Genomic DNA, 19470 nt, shown 5'->3' on the forward strand with positions numbered 1-19470 from the left:
GTTAAGAGCCAAGAGTTTTCCAGGCAGTGTAATTGATGGTTTATTTTGCCTCTTTGCTGAGACCGGTAGCCTCTTTGGATAGCTATAGAGCATGCTAATCACCCAGCTCCTTAATCCCCACCATGTGGCTGCATCTGTGAGCTGAAAGAGCATATTAGCTTGATGCCCTGTCATTAGAAAAAGTTGGTTTATGGTAAAATTATGACTCTGTCTGAAGGATTTGGATACATTAATTGACTTAGGTATTTTATTGGAAGAGCAGTGACATAAGCTCAGTTAAGTTTATGAGAAAAACATGAAAAGCCATTGTATGATATTTTGCAAGAAAACTTCAAATTGCTGATGTTAGTGAGTGAAACCTATTGATGAAGATAGTGAATGTAGTGAAGACCTAGAGAAGCATCATAATTAAACAAATACCTTCACTGTTAATATAACATGCTCGCATTAACCAATGGGAGAGATTTTATGAAATCCTTTCTATGTCCAGAGGAGCAAATACCATAAATGAGATATCCAAACAATCAAAAACATTTATAATTATTTGATTTGATGCTGCAGGTAAGCAGGTTGGTGCAGTTTTCAGTGATGAATCATTTTAGCTTATTTGGGCTGATGTCAGCTTAAGACAACGTTTGCATAAGTTTGAAGATTTATTTGTTGCTGATTATTCAGATTGCAAGTATGTTTATTCACATGACCTTCATACATTATTTAGGATTATCATAAATTTAAAGATTACTCTACATGATACTGTGTTCTTACCCAGTTACATAAAATTTTCACACACACACATATATATATATAAAGGTCAATGGCATTGAGATGCAAGAAATGCAGAGGTGGATGCCTTGGAAAATATGAACTCTGCAGCAGAACATGCCATTACAAATACTGTAAATCACATTTGCCACATTTGCTTGCATTATATGTTGGTCTCTGTGTTCAATCATGTATTGAATGTGGTATTAGAGTAAAGTTACATAATGATTTTTGCCACCCATGTCAGTCTATTCACAAGTATTATTCCAAAAGCAGGCAAAGACTTTTAAATTAATGAAAATAGAACCAATTCTTATTGAAAAAATATACAAAATCAACAATACAGAAGTTAATGAAATAATAGCCACAATTGATGTCTTTTGCAGTTTCTGATCCTGGTAAAGTCAAAGCAGTACTACAAAATTTGTCAATTAGACAATATTATTCCCATGTATATAATCATGCTGACTGTGAACTTTAGAAACATGCACATGAGCATGGGATATGAGTACAAAGCGGTATGTTTAAAGGTGACATACTTGTAATGTAAGGACTTTCTAACAATTTTAAACTGTTTCTTTAGGCTAATTTCCTTTGCTTCCTGAAGGTGGTTGCTTAAAATAAGTTTAACTGATTTTTGTAATCGGTCATCTCTTCTTTCTCCATTACAGCTGGTCCAAATGTGGCTGTTTTGATACTTCATCACAAGGATGTCCATGCCTTGCCTACACAGAGCAGTGACCGGGTCCTGACAGGGTCTGAGTATAAAAATGTAGGTGCCATCATTGACATGGCCTATCTTACAAACAAGGGAATGTACACTTGTGACATGAACAACAGGGCACTAGAAACTTTAATGGAGTTTATAAAAACACATTCACAGCCATAGATTTTAAATTTGTTGTTTGGTTCTTTTTGTTATTTTGTTTCGTGCCACTTTTAGATCACTTGACCATAATGTATAGACCAGTGTACAGCTTGCTTCATTTGTCATGTGTTTTTCATTGTGCTGTCTGTCATAATTAATAATTGCTATTGTTAGCTTTTTCATAATAAAAACTTGACCACTTTAAAACAAACATGGTCTTTCTTGAAGTTTGTACAAATTATGCCAATATTGAATGCTAAATATGGCTGCCATTACCACATTCCAATAGAAGAATCTTTAAATAACAAATTGTCAGAAACCACTTTACAGTGTGTGGCCAACAAAGAAAGTATTTTTGCATGGAGCACTTAATTTGATTCCAAAAATGAAGATCTGCCATCAAATATGGCTGCTATCATTACCAGTATTTTTTGTTTATTTGTTTAGATTCATCTAAAATATCACTGAACAGAATTTGACCTCATTTGGTAGAAAGCATAATGACATGTAGGCATTTCTGTTTTATACAAATTATGTTGCTGATAACCATTCCTAAATATTGCAAAAATAATTTAATTTACTTCTCAAAAACTGCTTAACAGAGTTAAACCAAATTTGACATAAAACACCACTGAATGAAGGCCTTTCAGCTGAGTACAAATGTTGCAGATCTAACGTTGCCATTGTTACTAAAATTTATACTTTCAAAAAAAGCAATCAGCTTTAAATTAAAAAAATTCACATATAGTATCATGGCTTACAGATTTTCAAGTTATCACTGATGATGACAATATGCCATCCATTATGCCTGCCATGACAAAGAGAAAAACCTCATAGAAGGCAACATAGAAAACCAGATTTTTTGGCCAACATATCAGCCTACTTGGGCCTCTTGTGATAAGGAGATTTTTTGGGGGATGACCATTTTTCTGTGATAATTCTGTCCTCTTTGAAAAGAAAGTAACTGTATGAAATGTAAGTTGTAGCAACCTACATAGATATACTAAAAGGAGTTATGGCTACATCAGGCCATTTGATTATGTGACATCACACTGAAATGATGTAATTGTTTGTCATTACTCCTGTGCAGCCTTATAGAAATGTATTACCATTTCAATTGTTTGCATTAATGAATTTTGGTGAATTTATTTGTTGTCATAAAAATATTGACAGTTATAAGAAATATGTGATGTATATGTTACATTTAGCAATGTTATATTGAGAGATGATTATGGTTTATTTCTTTTATTGAGAAACATAGGTCTAACACAAGGATTTTATTTCATATATATTTTAAGAAACTTTTTATTTCCCTCATAATTTAATGTTAAATAATGCTTTAACATTTATGGTTTCTAAGGCAATTTGTATGGATTTTTTTTTTTTATCGGCTGCCAAAGTTAGGGTGACCAGTTGGTTTTGAATGGCACTGTTAACACATTTTGGTTATAATATGCCAAGGATATATATTAAAAGTCATGTATATTTTCCAAGGACACAATGAGGCAGCTGACCCAGGCTGGCCTAGGCAGATATCAAGCCCATGACCCATGAATTACGTCTAATGCTCAACCAACTGACCTATTGCACTTTTTCGTACAACCTTGTGATATTGTCCAACTATCAGTACATTTGATTTACACATGATATTTTAGTTTCAAAATCACTGACCTTAACTGTGCTTTTCAATCGGTTGTACTTGGTGCATGGAAGAAGCTTATCAGTATTGGGTTCAAAACATTAAAGTCAAGGTCACTGTAAATTTAATTCTAGATCACATGCCTTGACCAAACTTTGTGGATGTCTTCATCTTGTGGTAAGAAATGGCCTGTTTATTTTTTAGTTCAAATGTCAAGATCAATGACCTGATTAAAAACATGTATCCACAGATAAACTTGAGTACTAGTCCACATACCTCAACTAAGCTATGCAGATGCCTTGCATTTTGGAGTCAAAAATGTCAATAGTCAATGTCACTAACAAAGAAAAACTGGTTTCTGCACATTGACTTTAGTCTTAGATTATTTATCTTGACTACGCTTTGTGAATTGATTGCACTTAAACCATAAGAAACTAACAGACTTTTTGGGTGAAAATGGAAAAGGTAAATGTTACTTTGATTCAAAGAAGAAAATTGATTCTGCACAATAACTCATTTCTAGTGGTAAGAAATAAATTAATAAATATAAGTTCAAAAGGTTAAATATCTAGGTCACATTAACACAAGAAAGCAAATTGGTTCTGTGCAATAATTTTTGCTTTAGCTTCTGTTCCTTGACCAAACCTTGTGGATAACTTATACTTGGATTAATAATGGCAACTATAGAAATTGGAATCAAAAGATCATTAGTCACGATGATGGTAATTCCAATAAGAACACACAATGGTTTCTGCACAGCAAAATTAGTTCTGGACCACATGTCTACCAATCTTTGTGGTTGACTTGCATGTTGTAGTCAAGAATATATAGGTCAAGGACACTGTGACACAGGAAAGGGAAAAATAGAAGGTAAAATAATAGGTATATGGTTTGGTATGTGTATATGTTGTAATGTTGTAAAATAAAAAAATATACCACAGGATGGCTAGAGGACTTATTGATAGTGGAAGGAAATGCACTATGAAGGTTCAGTAGCTAAAAGGTCAAGGAAATGTGAATAGGTGTGATTCTGCCACTAATGTCATTTACACCAAAACTTCAGGCCATTTTGTTAAAATGCAACTATTTTAGAAAATACCACTTGACCCATGCTGATTTAGACATAGACAGTATTTTGGGACATCTTGAAGACGATCTCAGCATATATGGTTTGGTTTGGAACTTTAGAGATGGCACCTTCAGAATGGTCTAAATCATCAATGGGCTTTATAATTGATACATTTTGAGGTAAAACTTTAATTATTTAATTTAGACAATGGTTTTTAAAGTTTTAAAAATAATTTTTTTTAAATTTAAATTGATAACTTTGGTTAATTTTTAGTTTATGTTTGCAGTTAAGCACTAATTTGAGATTTTTATTTGAATTTTGAGTTTTAGAAATTTCTGTTGAGGTTCTTTTATTGATAATTGTTTCTAACATCCAAGACTTTTTCACTTAGGTTTCCTGGGTCAGTACACCCCTCTCTACAGGTATTTCCTGCTGGTCAGGTTTCTTTGCGCTTCCCCCTCTAGAATGAATACTTATTGTCTGTTACCATAGTCCTTGAAGTTTTTTAAGTTAACTTGTTTTATGTTTATTTATATTTGTATGTTATTGTTAGTGTTTTATTAGACCATATTTTCCAAGTTATATTACTTATTCATTCACATTTGCTTCATTTATAGTGTTTGCTTCAATGCGACATAATTACCATGTCTTGTCTCATCTGGATCTGCAGTAGATAAGTGCATAGACAGGTACTAGTTATCCAGTATGCTTATTGGTAAAATTGTCCTTTTGCATTAACAGTCTTAGTGTTCTTAGAATTTATAAAATGTATTCATTAAAAATGTATAAAAATGAAGGAAATATATAAAGAAATTAATTACTGGTAATATGTATATGTTTTGAAATATTTGCATAAATGCAAAGAATATCTGACAGTGTTTATTTAAATAAAATTATGTAAGACTTTCAGAAACATAAAGACACTCTGGAAACTCTATTATGCTGTAATTCTGTTTTCTTTGAATGCAAAATAGTATTTCAAAAGCTTCTCTTTATAAATATCACTTATGTTTATGATTGTTTTATATGAAAGAAAAGAAATAAAGATTAATCACTTATAGTCTTCTGTTGAGGATGAAAGTCATTGTGTTGTGGAATGTAAGCAAGATTTGATATTGGCAAAAAATATATTTATCATATATTTTACAACTTTTTATTTAAAAAAATGTATCCAAACCTTTACAGATACTTTGAGATATGAAGTATTTAACCATATCTTATAATATCTGACTTGGAGCTTGTATACCTTTGTTCTTTACAAAGATAATTTCTTATCCAATTCTGTTTCTTTCTTTTTATGACAGAAAATAAAACACCTGAAATGAAATTTTATTTGGTTTATACTCAGTGTAGATTTTTAGAATTTGATGGATTAAATAGTTTCCTTAAAATTATGTAACCTATACTGTGTAATGTATCTTTGAATGTATTTGTCTCTGTATTGCCATGGGCCAATTTGGTCAATATTGATTAAAGTATCAGTCAATGTATGACATGTTTCTTTCATCACTCTTGTCTCTTCCTACTTAGACAAATGGGCCACATGTCTTTGTCTTCATACAAAGTAGCAAAGCTATATTATTGTTGTCTCCTGCTTTTTATAGGAATGGAGATAATAATTGGGCCTGTCTGTCCTCCCATTGATATTTCTGTTCTTCTATCTATCCATTCTACATCTGTTTCAATAGCAATTCTTTTAATTAATTTGGGGCTGTATACCGAATTCGGCATGCAGCTTGATATTGATGAGATGATGATATGGTTCATTTGTCAGTCATCTGCATCATTATTCTGCAGAGTTATAGCCTCAGGTTGTTAAAATCACCCATTTTCCTTTCTGTTGTTAAAATCACCCATTTTCCTTTCTGTTGTTAAAATCACCCATTTTCCTTTCTGTTCAGTAACATCTGGATCTGTCGTTAAATTTCTGCCTAATGTTATATGCAGCTTGATGGTGATGAGGCAATGGCTGAGTTTGATTGTCAGCATTTTGCATTATCATTTAGCTGAGTTATCAACCCAAATTGCCAGACTTGCCCATTTTGACTTTTGCATAATAAGTCTTAATTATTATTGGATTTCAACATGTTTGGTATGCAGAATGATGCTGTTGAGATCTTGTTTGGATTTGATTGACAGTCATCAACATCATCATTTAACAGACTTGTAGATTCTGTTTGTCAGACCCATTCATTTTCTTTTGCACACAACAAATCCCATTGATGATTATAAGATTTCAGTTCAATTTATTAGTGTGGTTTCATTACAGCATACTAGTAATGCAATAGAAGTCAATATCATTACAAATGTCACTGCAAATTTGTTTTATTGCCACATGACAAACGTGAATGGTACTGACTATTGCGCTTGACTTTAGATTTAAACCATTTACATCTATGTGACTGACATATGCTTGTACCAGAGCTGGTGCATTTAACAAAATCTTGACAAGCGTGCTTCAGTTCTTATCTGCAGTACCCAATGCAACCTTCTGGTCTGTAGGAATGTCACTGTCCACCAAAAGCTTTTGTATAGATGGATTAACTGGTTCCTAGAATATTTGTCTTTCAAAACATCTGCATGCTATGCAATACAATACATATGATTGTTGTTGCAGTCTATAATCACACCCATTATATTTCTCAGATTTCCATTATGTCAGTCTACTACTGGTATAGGAATAAGGACATTATGTCTCAGATTATCAGGAGCATTCTATACTCATGGTACTAATGGAATGGAAGAATGGGAACCATTCTAGAAATAAAATAGAGTATATATGGGTTGGGCTGGACAGGATTGGTTGATAAATTTTTGTGAAAAGAAATTTTGGAGAGTTTATTCTAGTTTTAACCACAAAAAAATACAGATAATATTTTATTGATTGAATTTCAGTCCTTTTACAGACTTGGGTTTGGAAAACCAATTTCTGATATTAGCATCTGATACTTTGTCGCACAATTGAAAATGTGTTTCAAACACATTTAGAGCCAAATAATGCCACAGCTCATATAGTTTTCTTTACAGAGAAGACTGCATCAAGGATATGTCTATACAGATAAATTTAAGCTTGATAAGCATTGACAAATTAAAACTGCAAATCAACAGCTCAAATTTTGTTTATCATGCGTTTGACTTGATAGACGATTGCCTCACAAGCAGACTTTTTTCGGGGGAGTTATAATTTGCTCAGATCATTCTTCATTCAGTGTTGATGGCAATCGATCAGGGATTGTTCTGAATGCATTCATCATATAGGTTGGTCATATTTAGTCTCAGCTTTGACATAAATCGGGTGAGATTTGTAGGTGAGCATTAAATGATTACTGAGGGCAGTTATTATAGTTTTTGTGTAAGACTGAATTTCAATCCCTGTTGAAAACATGGCCAGATCAAATTTCAGCATTGAAAACTGAACCTAACAGCTGTTGAAAATGAGTCATTCTTAAAAAATGACACACATTCATGTCAGTTTTCATCAGTTTAGGTTTACAATTCAAAGTTGAATAACAAACTACTTTCATTTATTGCTATTCCATTTTGCGGGCTTGTATCTGATATTTCTTTCAGCGGACTATAAAGTGTTGAATACAAATAGCTGAGGTCGTGATAATATGCCCAGATAGTATCTACATGTGGAATTTGCATAGTCATGAAATACTAATAAGGAGGGAAATATAGTTCTTTGTACACATTTAATCTCCCATAGGGCCCTCAGACACAACACAAAAGGAAACTTTTAAAATTTAAGCACTTCTCCAGAAAATTATTACTTGATTTTACTCTCTCTCTCTCTCTCTTTTACACGCACACACACACACAGTCTTATGTTTATGTGGCAATGAATATACTCCCTTTAGTAAGCGAGTTTATGGTGTGCTTGATTGAGTCACTGTAAAATGACTTGAAACAATCATTATTTTGGGGAATCTTTTCATGTGCCCTACATGCACCACAGAGGCACCTTTCTTGCACCAAAGATGAAAAGTTAATGGTCATTGGCACAATAATACAACCTAAAATTAACGCTGTATCATTCCACATACAAAAGTTTTATATCTAAAAGATACATAATAATACTACATGTATTTCCTTTAGAAAAAAAAACAGTTGTAAGAAGATAAACAAAAGCAATGAATTTGATTGCATTTCATTACCATTTACTCAGTCTGACAGGAATGCAGATATTGTGAACTTGAATGGATGAATGTAGGGATTGATAGATACCTTGTATACTTGGGTACAATGACAAACAACATAGACCTTGTTCTGCCACCTCATAATGCACCAGCATGTTAGAATCTATGTTGTTTGTTCTACTGATTACTCCTAAGAAAGTGCATAGATGCAGATCACCTGGCACATACTGTGATGGTACAGTCTGCAGTTGTATCCAGCATATAAGTGAGTATATACAGTAAACTGCTAGATATATAGTAGCATGATAAAACATGCACATACGCACACAACTTTGTCCTCATATCACATGCACATGTCCACACATGAAAGTTGCCAACAGATGCCCCTTCAAGGGGACAGTCCTGTGAGGTCAAAGACTTTAACTGAGCTCAGTAATGACCAAAACTGTTATTATAATACTATTCTTGTAAACCACTCTATTTGATGATTATGGAACCTACCATAAATATACTTGCAGAAAGTTGCTTTATTTTCACCACCCATAAATTGGAGTCATTAATACTCCAGTTCAATATCTATGCTCCATTTCCACCAACGCAGTGTCAAAGTCTGCTAGGTTTATCATTTTATCGTGACTTGTCATCAAGGACAGCTTAATAATTGTATTGAGACTACTTTGTGCTGCTGCAAGAAGTTCTGAATAGACACATTCATGGATGCAGCTCTGATGAGGTTATTTTAGGAGCACTGGCAGTAACAACGGTTACTACTGATATGTCTACAACAACAATTCTGATTAGAGTGATGATAATAGTTAACTGCTGTGGTGATTTTGCAAATAGCATTACATCCATCCACATACATAAACAAAGCAGTTTTCTTGGTGGTTTTATCTGTAACAGCTGTTGTTCTGCTTTGCTCATTTTCTCATTTTGGTAACATTGAGGGTCCATCATAGTTCTGTTAAAAATGTTATCACGTAATATAATTGCTTGATAATCATGCATTTTTCAGGTGTAACATGCATATGCACTTCTTGCAAATTACTTTTTATTTATTTTTTTTATTTGTAAAACTGTCCTACAATTATAAAAGATATCTTCCTGAGGAATGCTTAAGTCTCCGACGATTGTGTGTTCGGGGCCTAGCATCACGTTCATATAGACACATTGATTATGCTTTAAATAATGTCTGAAACAATTGTTCTTGTCTTCATCTGAACACAATTACACAGACAAGCGTGTCCTTGTTGAATAATAGTGTAGATTTTTCTCTTTTTGAATGAGTCAATGTTGGTGCAACATAATCATCAGGGAATGCAGCCAAAGTAGATTGTCAGTGAATTCTGCTTCATCCTTGTTAAAATATAATGACAGAAAAATTCTGTGTGTTAATGTTACAATACCAAACTGGCCTCTAATTGGTATTGGTACATCAGGGTGGTCCAAAGGGTGTAGTGCTGTGGGAACTGCATTTCCTTTTTTGTCGTATTCCATTTGTTGCGCTTTTGTCCCAGCCTCCCACATCTGAGTAACACAAATTCCCTTGCTTCTTTATTGAGTTCTCTCACTTCTTTATTTAGCACTACACTACTAGGTGATTCAAATTTTCAGTTTCTATTTACTTAATCTGGATAGATACTGAGTCATTCGCACTCACTATCTCCAATGGCCAACAACACGATTTTTCTATATTGTCTTGGACAATATGTGTTATTGATGGTTTGTCCTGTTGGCCATTTTTTAATTAGTTTTTACTACACTTTGCTAACCACTAATGCTGGCTATGATGAATATATGGTCCAGACAACTCCGGTGGCCAAGTGGTTAGCAAGTCCGCCTTAAATGCGGGAGATCGCAGGTTCTAACACCAACTGAGTCATACCAAAGATGTACAAAAATGGTACTAACAGCTGCCTTGTGAGGCGCTCAGTATGAAGAGGTTAGTGTTAGGACTGCTCAGCCTGGTGTCAGGATAATGTGACTTGGTGGGACCTCTTTAAACTGCCACACTGCAGATATCTTAGTGATATGACTGAAAAATTGTTAAAGCTATGTTCAAACTCAAAATCACAAACACAAACACCAGACTCACCTACCAAAGATTTTGATGTACCAGATTTTCTGATTCTCCCAATTACAACAGCGCATTGTTTCTACAAAAGCAACATTTTGAAAACCATAGTTAGATGAGTTAAGTTCATATACTACTAAGTGTACATTCTAAGTGACAATAAAATCAATGAGCATGTGTGGAGTAGCTGAACACTCGAGTGTACACAAGGCTGTAACAGCAAGATGTTTGCATGTGGGGACGTCCATCTGAGTTTGCAATGGCAGCTTTAAATAAAACAAGTCGTCATCCGGGGCTATCGTCACCGGTTAAATAAGCAATAACTTCAAGTTACAGTTCAAGCCCGTACAAGTCAAATATAAAGATGTTTGGGTGTCACTACATATGTGATGTAAATTTCTTGTGTGTATTATTATTTATATTTAATGTTTGTTGTGTGATTGACCATTGTCCATAATTTAGGATTGCAGTATAGGTTCAGGTCACATTGGTTTTCCCCTTAAAAAAACAAAACATGGTCTACCTGATGGCCATGTAGTTTGCTGCTAAAGTTTAAGTTAACAGATCTGACTTTGTTTATGAATTTGATAGACATTTCCTTTGTGTCATAAGTCCTGTGACAGTCTGTATAGAAGGTTATTTACATCAGAATTTTTTATTGCTATTTTAACATATGTCTAGCGAAAGCAGCCTCTTAGTTGTGTTCAGTTATAATTTTTGGAGGATTTATTTATTTCAATTATTGGTTAGAATTACAAAGTACTCATTGATGCTTTTGGAATAAATCACTACTTTGGGAGAAAAAAAAATTGTTTAAGGACATTTTGGTTTATATAATTAAAATAAATCAAGACTATTAGTATATCACCACATTTCATGCTATTGGGACATCAGCACATTCAAGATTGGAATTCATTGAGAACACCACTGTAATTCAGTCGGAATACTCTATAGTTTCTTGGACATGTGCTCAAACTTGTATGACTCTTTGGTACTTAATTGACAATACTGTAAAATTTATTTTAAATTTTCACTTTGCATTTTAGGGAAAGGTTTTGTTAAATTAAAAAAAAATACTTGTTGGTTTTCACTCGTTCCTATTACTTAGTTTAAGACCAATGAGTCGTAACAGCGTGAAATAATCAATTCATCCACGTGAAGACACCACGGAAATGCTTGACTGACCTTGCATCCTTGCATACCTAGCTAATCAAAATGAGTTATACGTCTAGGCCCCAGCCGATGACCACTTCCGCTCAGCATAATCGAAGACCTTTTCCGTTCTTCGACCTTGTACTACAAGGTCCTTTAGACGCCGTTGCTCTGGCTATAATAAAGCAACAGTATGTATTGTGTATATTGACTCAGTTAAGGCGGTCGCCATTATCATAGCATTGGAACGCTTATTCTCTATACTAAAATATTCAAACCGAGGGTTGGAGGTCTGAGACGACATTATCTCATCTTGTCACTGTCATCATGCATCAGTGTGACTGGTTGGACCTATATCAGCAGGAGCAGCAGAGAGGGTGAACCCACCTCATTTTATAAGCGTTATTTTGGTAAACTAAGGCTTAAAAAACAGAAAAGGAAAAAAAAAATACGCTGATAACGTAAAACCGAAGCCTCTAACTTTCCGAGCCTCCCTGGGGTTAGCTTCCTGTTCCTTTTTTTTTCGCGTCGTCGTTTTCGAAAAACATATCGTAAGTTTTACTACGTTGACGCCTTATCAAGGTCGCACCCTCTCTGCTGCTATCCAAGTTTATTTATCAAGACCTATACGATAACGCGACCGCGGATCACGTAAGTTTATTGTTATAAATCCATGCGGGGCTAACTGAGCCTGACTAAATAAATTTCTAAACTTAATTATGTCCATATCTCCGCTACACCAAATCTGATGAATATTTCGCAGAGTATGTTTATCAACTCCGTTAAATACAGCTAAAATAATGCAGTTATCTCTTATCACTTTTGGTATTTGTGTATACCGCTGGGTTACATAAATTACATCTGTGCTTTTATGTCTACCTCGTGAAAATATTCTAGCAGGATTTGATTGCTTATCCAGCATTACATCGTCATATACAACTAAATTGTTAATAAATCCATCAAGGTCATCTACGGATGGCGCTTCACCGATACCAGTAATAAATCTAATAACATCATCACCGTTCTCGCCCAACAATTCTGCATTTTCATTAAAATCCTTAAGTACATTGAAGCATCGCTGATCATATACAGACGGAGCTACTAAGTGCAACTTGTCCCATTTGAGCCATCTCATTATGAAATTAAGCAGCAGTTGCGTTTTACCACTTCCAGATGGACCTGTTATGATCATTCGGACAGAATTTGGTAGCGCAGCATGATGCTTGACCGGTTCTTGTTTTCGTGTTGCTGAGAAATCAATTACGTCCATGTCGTAGAAATATAATAAATAATATGGATTTATAATGTGTAAAATGCAGGACGCGTACTCCCACAAGTGGACTAACAACTATTACAACAAAAAATAACAGATCAGCAGTTACAGGTAAGTGTGAACAATGTGGTCCAAAAAATTTAAATTTGCTTCTAATCCAAACAATATTAAAAAGAGGTGATGTTGCCGCTCAGTTAGCAAAACTACCAGGAACTCCATGGGCGAAATATCCAGGAGAAAACATCATCCAGGATATAATTACTGTGGTCCTGGTACTCAACTTGATATCAGGCTTGATAACCAAGATCAGCCAAAACCCTGAGACTATCCAGTAAACGCTATTGATAAAGCGTATCACGCTCATGATGTAGCTTATAAAAGTAAAGATCTTCAGCAGCAACATATTGCAGATGTAAAATTGATTCATGCGTTAAATTCCATAAAAAAATAAATCTTTCAAAGAATCAGTAGCTAATTGGTTGGTGAGATCTGCAATGAAAGGTAAACAAGCATTAGGAGCCGGTAATTAATCAACCGATTATTATTATAATGGAGTCGATTTATTATAGTCCAAGGAGAAATTGGAGGGGTAGAGCAGCGATTAGTAAGCTCGCCAACGCATCAAATGTTACATGTGTTGCTGCTGAAAAATGGTTAGCACGAGAGGCAATATGGCAAATTTAGCTACCACCACCTAAAACAATTCATTACGCACGTTTTGATGTTAGCGTTCCTAATGAAGTTCGTCAGGCTGATATTTTATTTTTACCACACGATACTATCAAAACTGGAAGACGTCGATTAACTTATAAATACGCGTTAACTGTTGTTGATGTTTTTGATATAAAGAAGCAGAGCCGTTATCAACAAAGACAGCAACTGAAGTGGCTTCTGCGTTTGAACAGATTTATCGACGTGGACCCTTTAATGGCCACAGCTGGTACAAGTTGATCCTGGCAAAGAATATCAGGGCGTAGTATCATCGCTGATGAAGCAACATAACGTCAAAATACGAAGAGGACATACTGCAATTCATCGTGATCAGGCAATTGTTGAACGATTTAATTGAACGCTTGCAGCAACACGGAAGGCGAACAGACCACTTTGTAGGAGCGTCCAAAACCGAAAATAAACTTTTTTTTTATCTTTTATATTATATCTTAAGCAAATATATTTGAAGCAAAAATATTAACCAACTCGAGGAAGCCTCGAATTGGTTAAATAAATTGTTTTTATAATTTTGTCCGTGTTGATAGCGATCATATTACAAAAAATCGACTCAACATGAGGTTGCGCCCTTCCTGCTGCTATTTATCCAAATATTTTATCGAGACCTACACGATATCGGGATCTAGAATCGTGTAAATTTATTGTTATAAATCCATGCGGAGTAGCTTGCGCTCGTGAAAGAAATTTCTAAATTTATTTATATCCATATCTCCGCTACCCCAAGTTTGATGAATATTGCTCAACGTATATGTGTCTACGCCATTAAACACAACTAAAACATTACAGTTATCCCTGATTACTTTCGGAATCTGCGTGTATCGCTGAGTAACATATATCACATCAGTGTTCTTATGTCTTCCTCGAGAAAATATTCTAGCTGGATTTAATTGTTTGTCCAGCATCACATCATCGTATACAACCAAATTATTAATAAATCCGTCTAAAACATCAACACTCGGCGCTTCATCAATATCGTTTATAAACTCGATAACATCGTTATCTTCGTCCAGTAATCGCGCGTTTTCATTAAAATCTTTAAGCACATCGTACCATCTCTGATCATCAACTGATGGCGCCACCAAATATAACTTATCCCATTTCAACCATCTCATTATTAAATTAAGCAGTAATTGCGTCTTACCCGATCCAGATGGACCTATTATAATCATTCTGATCGAATTTGGACAACGCAGGATGGTGTTTAGCTGGCTCTCGTCGCCGAGTCGCTGAGAAATCAATTATATCCATATTATATAAATACATGAATCTATATTGTTTACGCTGTAGAACCAAAACCCCAACTAATGATCTATCCACGGTTACAACAAAAAATGCGAGAATAGCATATGGTGGAAGATGTACAGTATGTAACAGAAAAAAGTTTTCTTTTTTATCTAAAAAAGATGGTGGTGATATTGCTAAATTAATGTCAAAGTTCTCAGGAACTATGTGGGCCAAATGCCAAGGAGAAAAACATCTACCAGGATATAATTATTGCAGTCCTGGTACTGGACTTGATATCAGGCTTGACAATCAAGATCAACCAAAACCAGATGAGTATCCAATAAACGCTATTGATAAACCGTGTCATGTTCATGACGTAGCGTATAAAAGTGAAAATCTACAAGACAGACATATCGCAGATGTGAAATTAATTCATGAGTTAAATTCTATAAAAAATAATAATATAAGAGAATCACTAGCTAATTGGTTAGTAAGATCCGCGATGAAAGGTAAATTAACGCTAGGTGCTGGTAATTAATTATAAATGGAAACGATTTATTATTCCCCAAGAGGATACTGGAAAGGTAACGCAGCGATTAGTAAACTCGTCGATGCAGCAAAAGTTACACGCGTTACTGCTAAAAAATGCTTATCCAAACAGGCAATATGGCAAATTTACCTACCACCACCAAAACAAATTCAGTACGCGTATTTCGATGTCAGCGTCCCTAATGAAGTTCATCAAGGTGATATTCTGTTTTTACCACATGATGCTGTACGTAGAAAAACGTACAAAAACGCGCTAACCGTTGTGATGTTGCAAGTAGATATAAAGAAGCAGAACCATTATTGACAAAGACAGCTGCTGAAGTAGCTTCTACGTTTAAACGAATTTATCAACGTGGACGCGGACCACAAGGTGGTCTACAATGGCCACAGCTGCTACAGGTTGATCCTGGCAAGGAATTTCTTGGTCCAGTATCATCGTTGAGGAAGCGATATAATGTCAAAATACGACGAGGACACACTGCAATTCATCGTGATGAGGCAATCGTTGAACGATTTAATCGAACACTTGCTGAGCGGTTATTTGGATATCAATACGCGAAGGAATTTATTCAAGACAAGAGATCTCGTGAATGGGTTGCAAGATTACTAAGTGTGATAACTGCGTTAAATAATGAAGTAACTCGAACGACCAACATGAAACCTATTAATGCAATTACAAAAAAAAGTATGCCAATACAACGACGTGATTTTTCAACGCAACCATTATTAGGTAATACCACTGTAAGGTATTTATATGAACCCGGTGAACTCGAAGGTGGTAAAAAAAGAGCGAATGATCCTATTTGGAGTGTTACCACACATAAGATATCCACCGTGACAAGATCCTTAGGTAGACCCGCAATCTACAGATTAGATTCAACTGCTCCTCAACGTGGATTTCCACGTGAACAATTGCAGGAGATTACTGAGGATACGCAATTACCACCGCGATCACTTAACTAGCACCCCTACGTCGATTACACTCAAGACAGGTCAACATTACATTTTCTCGTGTATGACCGCGACTGTTATCTTTTCATTCCACGGTAAATTGTCTTGGATTATTATTTGAATATCTCCATAACATCACACAATTACAACTTGTACAATGATTATTCTGTTATTGTTTCAACGTGCTGATAAATTCAACGTCGAGATCAAAATCGCGTTTATTTTTTGTATCAGATTGTTTATAACCAGCTAAATTTTTTCTTATTATATCATTGTCAATATCATCACTAATCACTGACTCGTCCAAGACAAATTCTCCGCAACTGAGATATTCTTCTGACTCGAGACACTGCGAGATAACTAAGTTTGACCACTCTATACGATCATCTATAATCCAAACAACTGTATCAGAAATAGTTAATCCCTGAGATGAGTGAATCGTCATTGCATATCCTAGTGTCCACGGAGATTTGTTCAACGATAATGCATCTTCAACAGCGTTGATATCAACTGTGATAATATCATTTAATACTAAATTCTGTTTCTCGGTCTGTCCTGGTATATCAACATCAATATTTTACCGCCGTGTATCAGCTGGTCGATAACATAACGGAACTGGCAACGTTGGAAATTTTTCTTTATGTAACTGAAACAATTCCCGTTGAAGTGTATCACGAACTATTTTTCTCCTTGCCACTATCAAATCATTTGGTCGCCATGTTTGTAGAAAGTCGTTCATGGGTGTTTCTGAAATTATTCCACGCATTACTTCACATTGAATTTTATTCGGCTGTAGTCTGATTAATTTTTTAAATTCTCTTAATTCTGCATCAAGCGCTCTTTGATCATCATTTATTTCTTCGTAATAATCAACGAAATGTTTTAACCAATTATGTGGAGATAGTCCAACAAACGGTGGTGGTTGACCGTGATCGCCACACATTATTGCAGCAGTATTTCTTGTTAATAACCAATCAAGAAATGTTTTTAATGTTTCTGATGATACTGCACATATTTCATCCCATATTATAATCCTCGGAATACATTTTTCTCCCATTCGATCAGGAGTCCATGCATCACCTTTTCATCGGAAGAAGCTGTGATAGGTACATGATTGTACTCCTCGTTGTTTCATCTCTCGCGCGAGTCTGTGTGTAGGTGTTAGCACGATCATATCTGATTTCTGAAATAGTTCGATCGCTTGAGTGGTTTTACCAGAACTGCCAGGTCCGTTTAGATAAACCGTTTTATTTCTAGTTATTGGATCGTACACCGATGGTGCAGACGATAATTGTAGTGTTTGATGTTTTTTACAATAAATATCTTTAACCGCAACATCAGCTGATTCGGAATAATCAAGTATATTTTCCTTTTTTATTCTCCACGAACACCATGATGCACAAGTACCGATATGTAGTTATTCTAGTAATCCTGAATATTTTTTATTGATATAAAGTGAATCTGTAGCGACTCTGACAGCGAGTGTAGAAACTTTATTTATCATCGATAATCGATTTATTAAAACGTACGCGAGCATCAATGATCTTAAATGAGTATACTGAGGTGACTCACCATCCATATAACTTACAGTTGTACCTAATTTAGTTCCATTTGACAAGAAAGCTATTTCTCAACTTATAAACGTATTTCTGTTCGTTGTATCAGCGATTATAAAATCTAACTCGGCATCATCCATAATCAATCTTGTACAATGTCGTCTGTGATCATATGCTCCTCCTTGGGTGAACTTGCCGATTATTTTTCTACCGAGATCTTTTGTAATTTTATTTTCGTAATCGGTTATATCGGGATTTTCATCATCGGAATATTTCTTTTGTTGTGGTAACCAAACTTCGGTTTGTTTCCGATATGATATAATTGCTTCACTTACAATCAACGATATTAACATCGCAAAATTAAGCATATACCGTAAGAGTACTATTGGTACCCACATTTTTTCTGAAAAATGTTTTCCAAACCAAGTATAACAAATCGCATGGAGATCTTTAGACATTTCAAATGACTCGATACAAGAAAATCCAGTTAAGTCAAAATCCGGTAATGGTCCATATATCGATACTCGTGTCATCTCGTGCGTCGGATGACCGAATCGCTCAAAGTACACAGAACAATCTCCGTATCCAAGAAAACTTCCAGGATAACATGCAACCATATCAACCGAAATGACATCTTTATGATCGTATTTAGTATTCCACAATCCACCGTGTCCGTATTCGACACAACTCAGTATTATATCATCAAGAAAATCAGACCGAGTTGGCTTCCACAATTTTTTCTTTCTAGCAAAATGAGCCGCAACTGACGGAACAGTAAGACAGTTGCTCAATAGTTCGTCAGTATCATCAGTATATTGCAGCGCAAGATTTTTCATTTTTTTCGTGGAGAAGATCTGTACGATAAATAACACCATTCGGTCTTACAAACTGATCGAACTTGATTTTTTCTTCCATATCTGATTCGTCGTTAGAACTCTGAAACAGCCAAACTGACACAGGATCGTTTTTACTTATCTCGTTAATAAAATCAAACATATCTCCGCGATAATATTTAACAGTTCGATTTCGTGGAAACACTGTTACTGCGCTAGTCCACGCGTGCGCGTTATGATCAAAAATTTCGACCGAAGCTCCTTTTGATTCATATAATATTTGTCCTGTTATTGTTTTTACGGTTATTGGGAATTTTATTTTTTTCCTAACTCAGTGACATCTTTGATAGACGCCTCGGTATCTTTAACCATCTCGCCCCACTCGTTTATTAATTAACGTCTTTTATCTGTTAAACCGTTTCCACGGGCCGCGTTTGTAAAATGTTCTGTTACTCGTTCAGCCACACAGCTTATTTTTGAAAATTTCATCGGCGCCAGTTTATTAATGCTAGGTTTTTCATTTATCACATAGATTCCATAAATAACTGCTGTTACAGGATACGCTGGCTCATAATACATTTTGTCAACACCAGTCAGCGCTCCTGGTTTGGAATTTCTACTCAGTATGACAGTTTTTTATTATTGTGGACAG

General features: G+C 35.1%; 1 protein-coding gene across 1 annotated transcript in view; it reads left to right on the plus strand.

Annotated features, from left to right (window-relative positions):
• LOC149805094 (uncharacterized) overlaps positions 1-5828 on the plus strand; it is a 55258-nt gene extending 49430 nt beyond the window's left edge. The window contains exon 6 of the mRNA XM_089947340.1: positions 1434-5828. Within this exon, the coding sequence (XP_089803466.1) occupies positions 1434-1651 (218 nt within the window). The 3' untranslated portion in view covers positions 1652-5828. The remainder of the gene's footprint in view (positions 1-1433) is intronic.
• The last annotated feature ends 13642 nt before the right edge of the window (positions 5829-19470 follow it).

This window comes from Sinohyriopsis cumingii, chromosome 2 (assembly GCF_028554795.1).
Source record: "Sinohyriopsis cumingii isolate HCF-2022 chromosome 2, ASM2855479v2, whole genome shotgun sequence".
Classification (NCBI taxonomy): Eukaryota; Metazoa; Mollusca; class Bivalvia; order Unionida; family Unionidae; genus Sinohyriopsis; species Sinohyriopsis cumingii.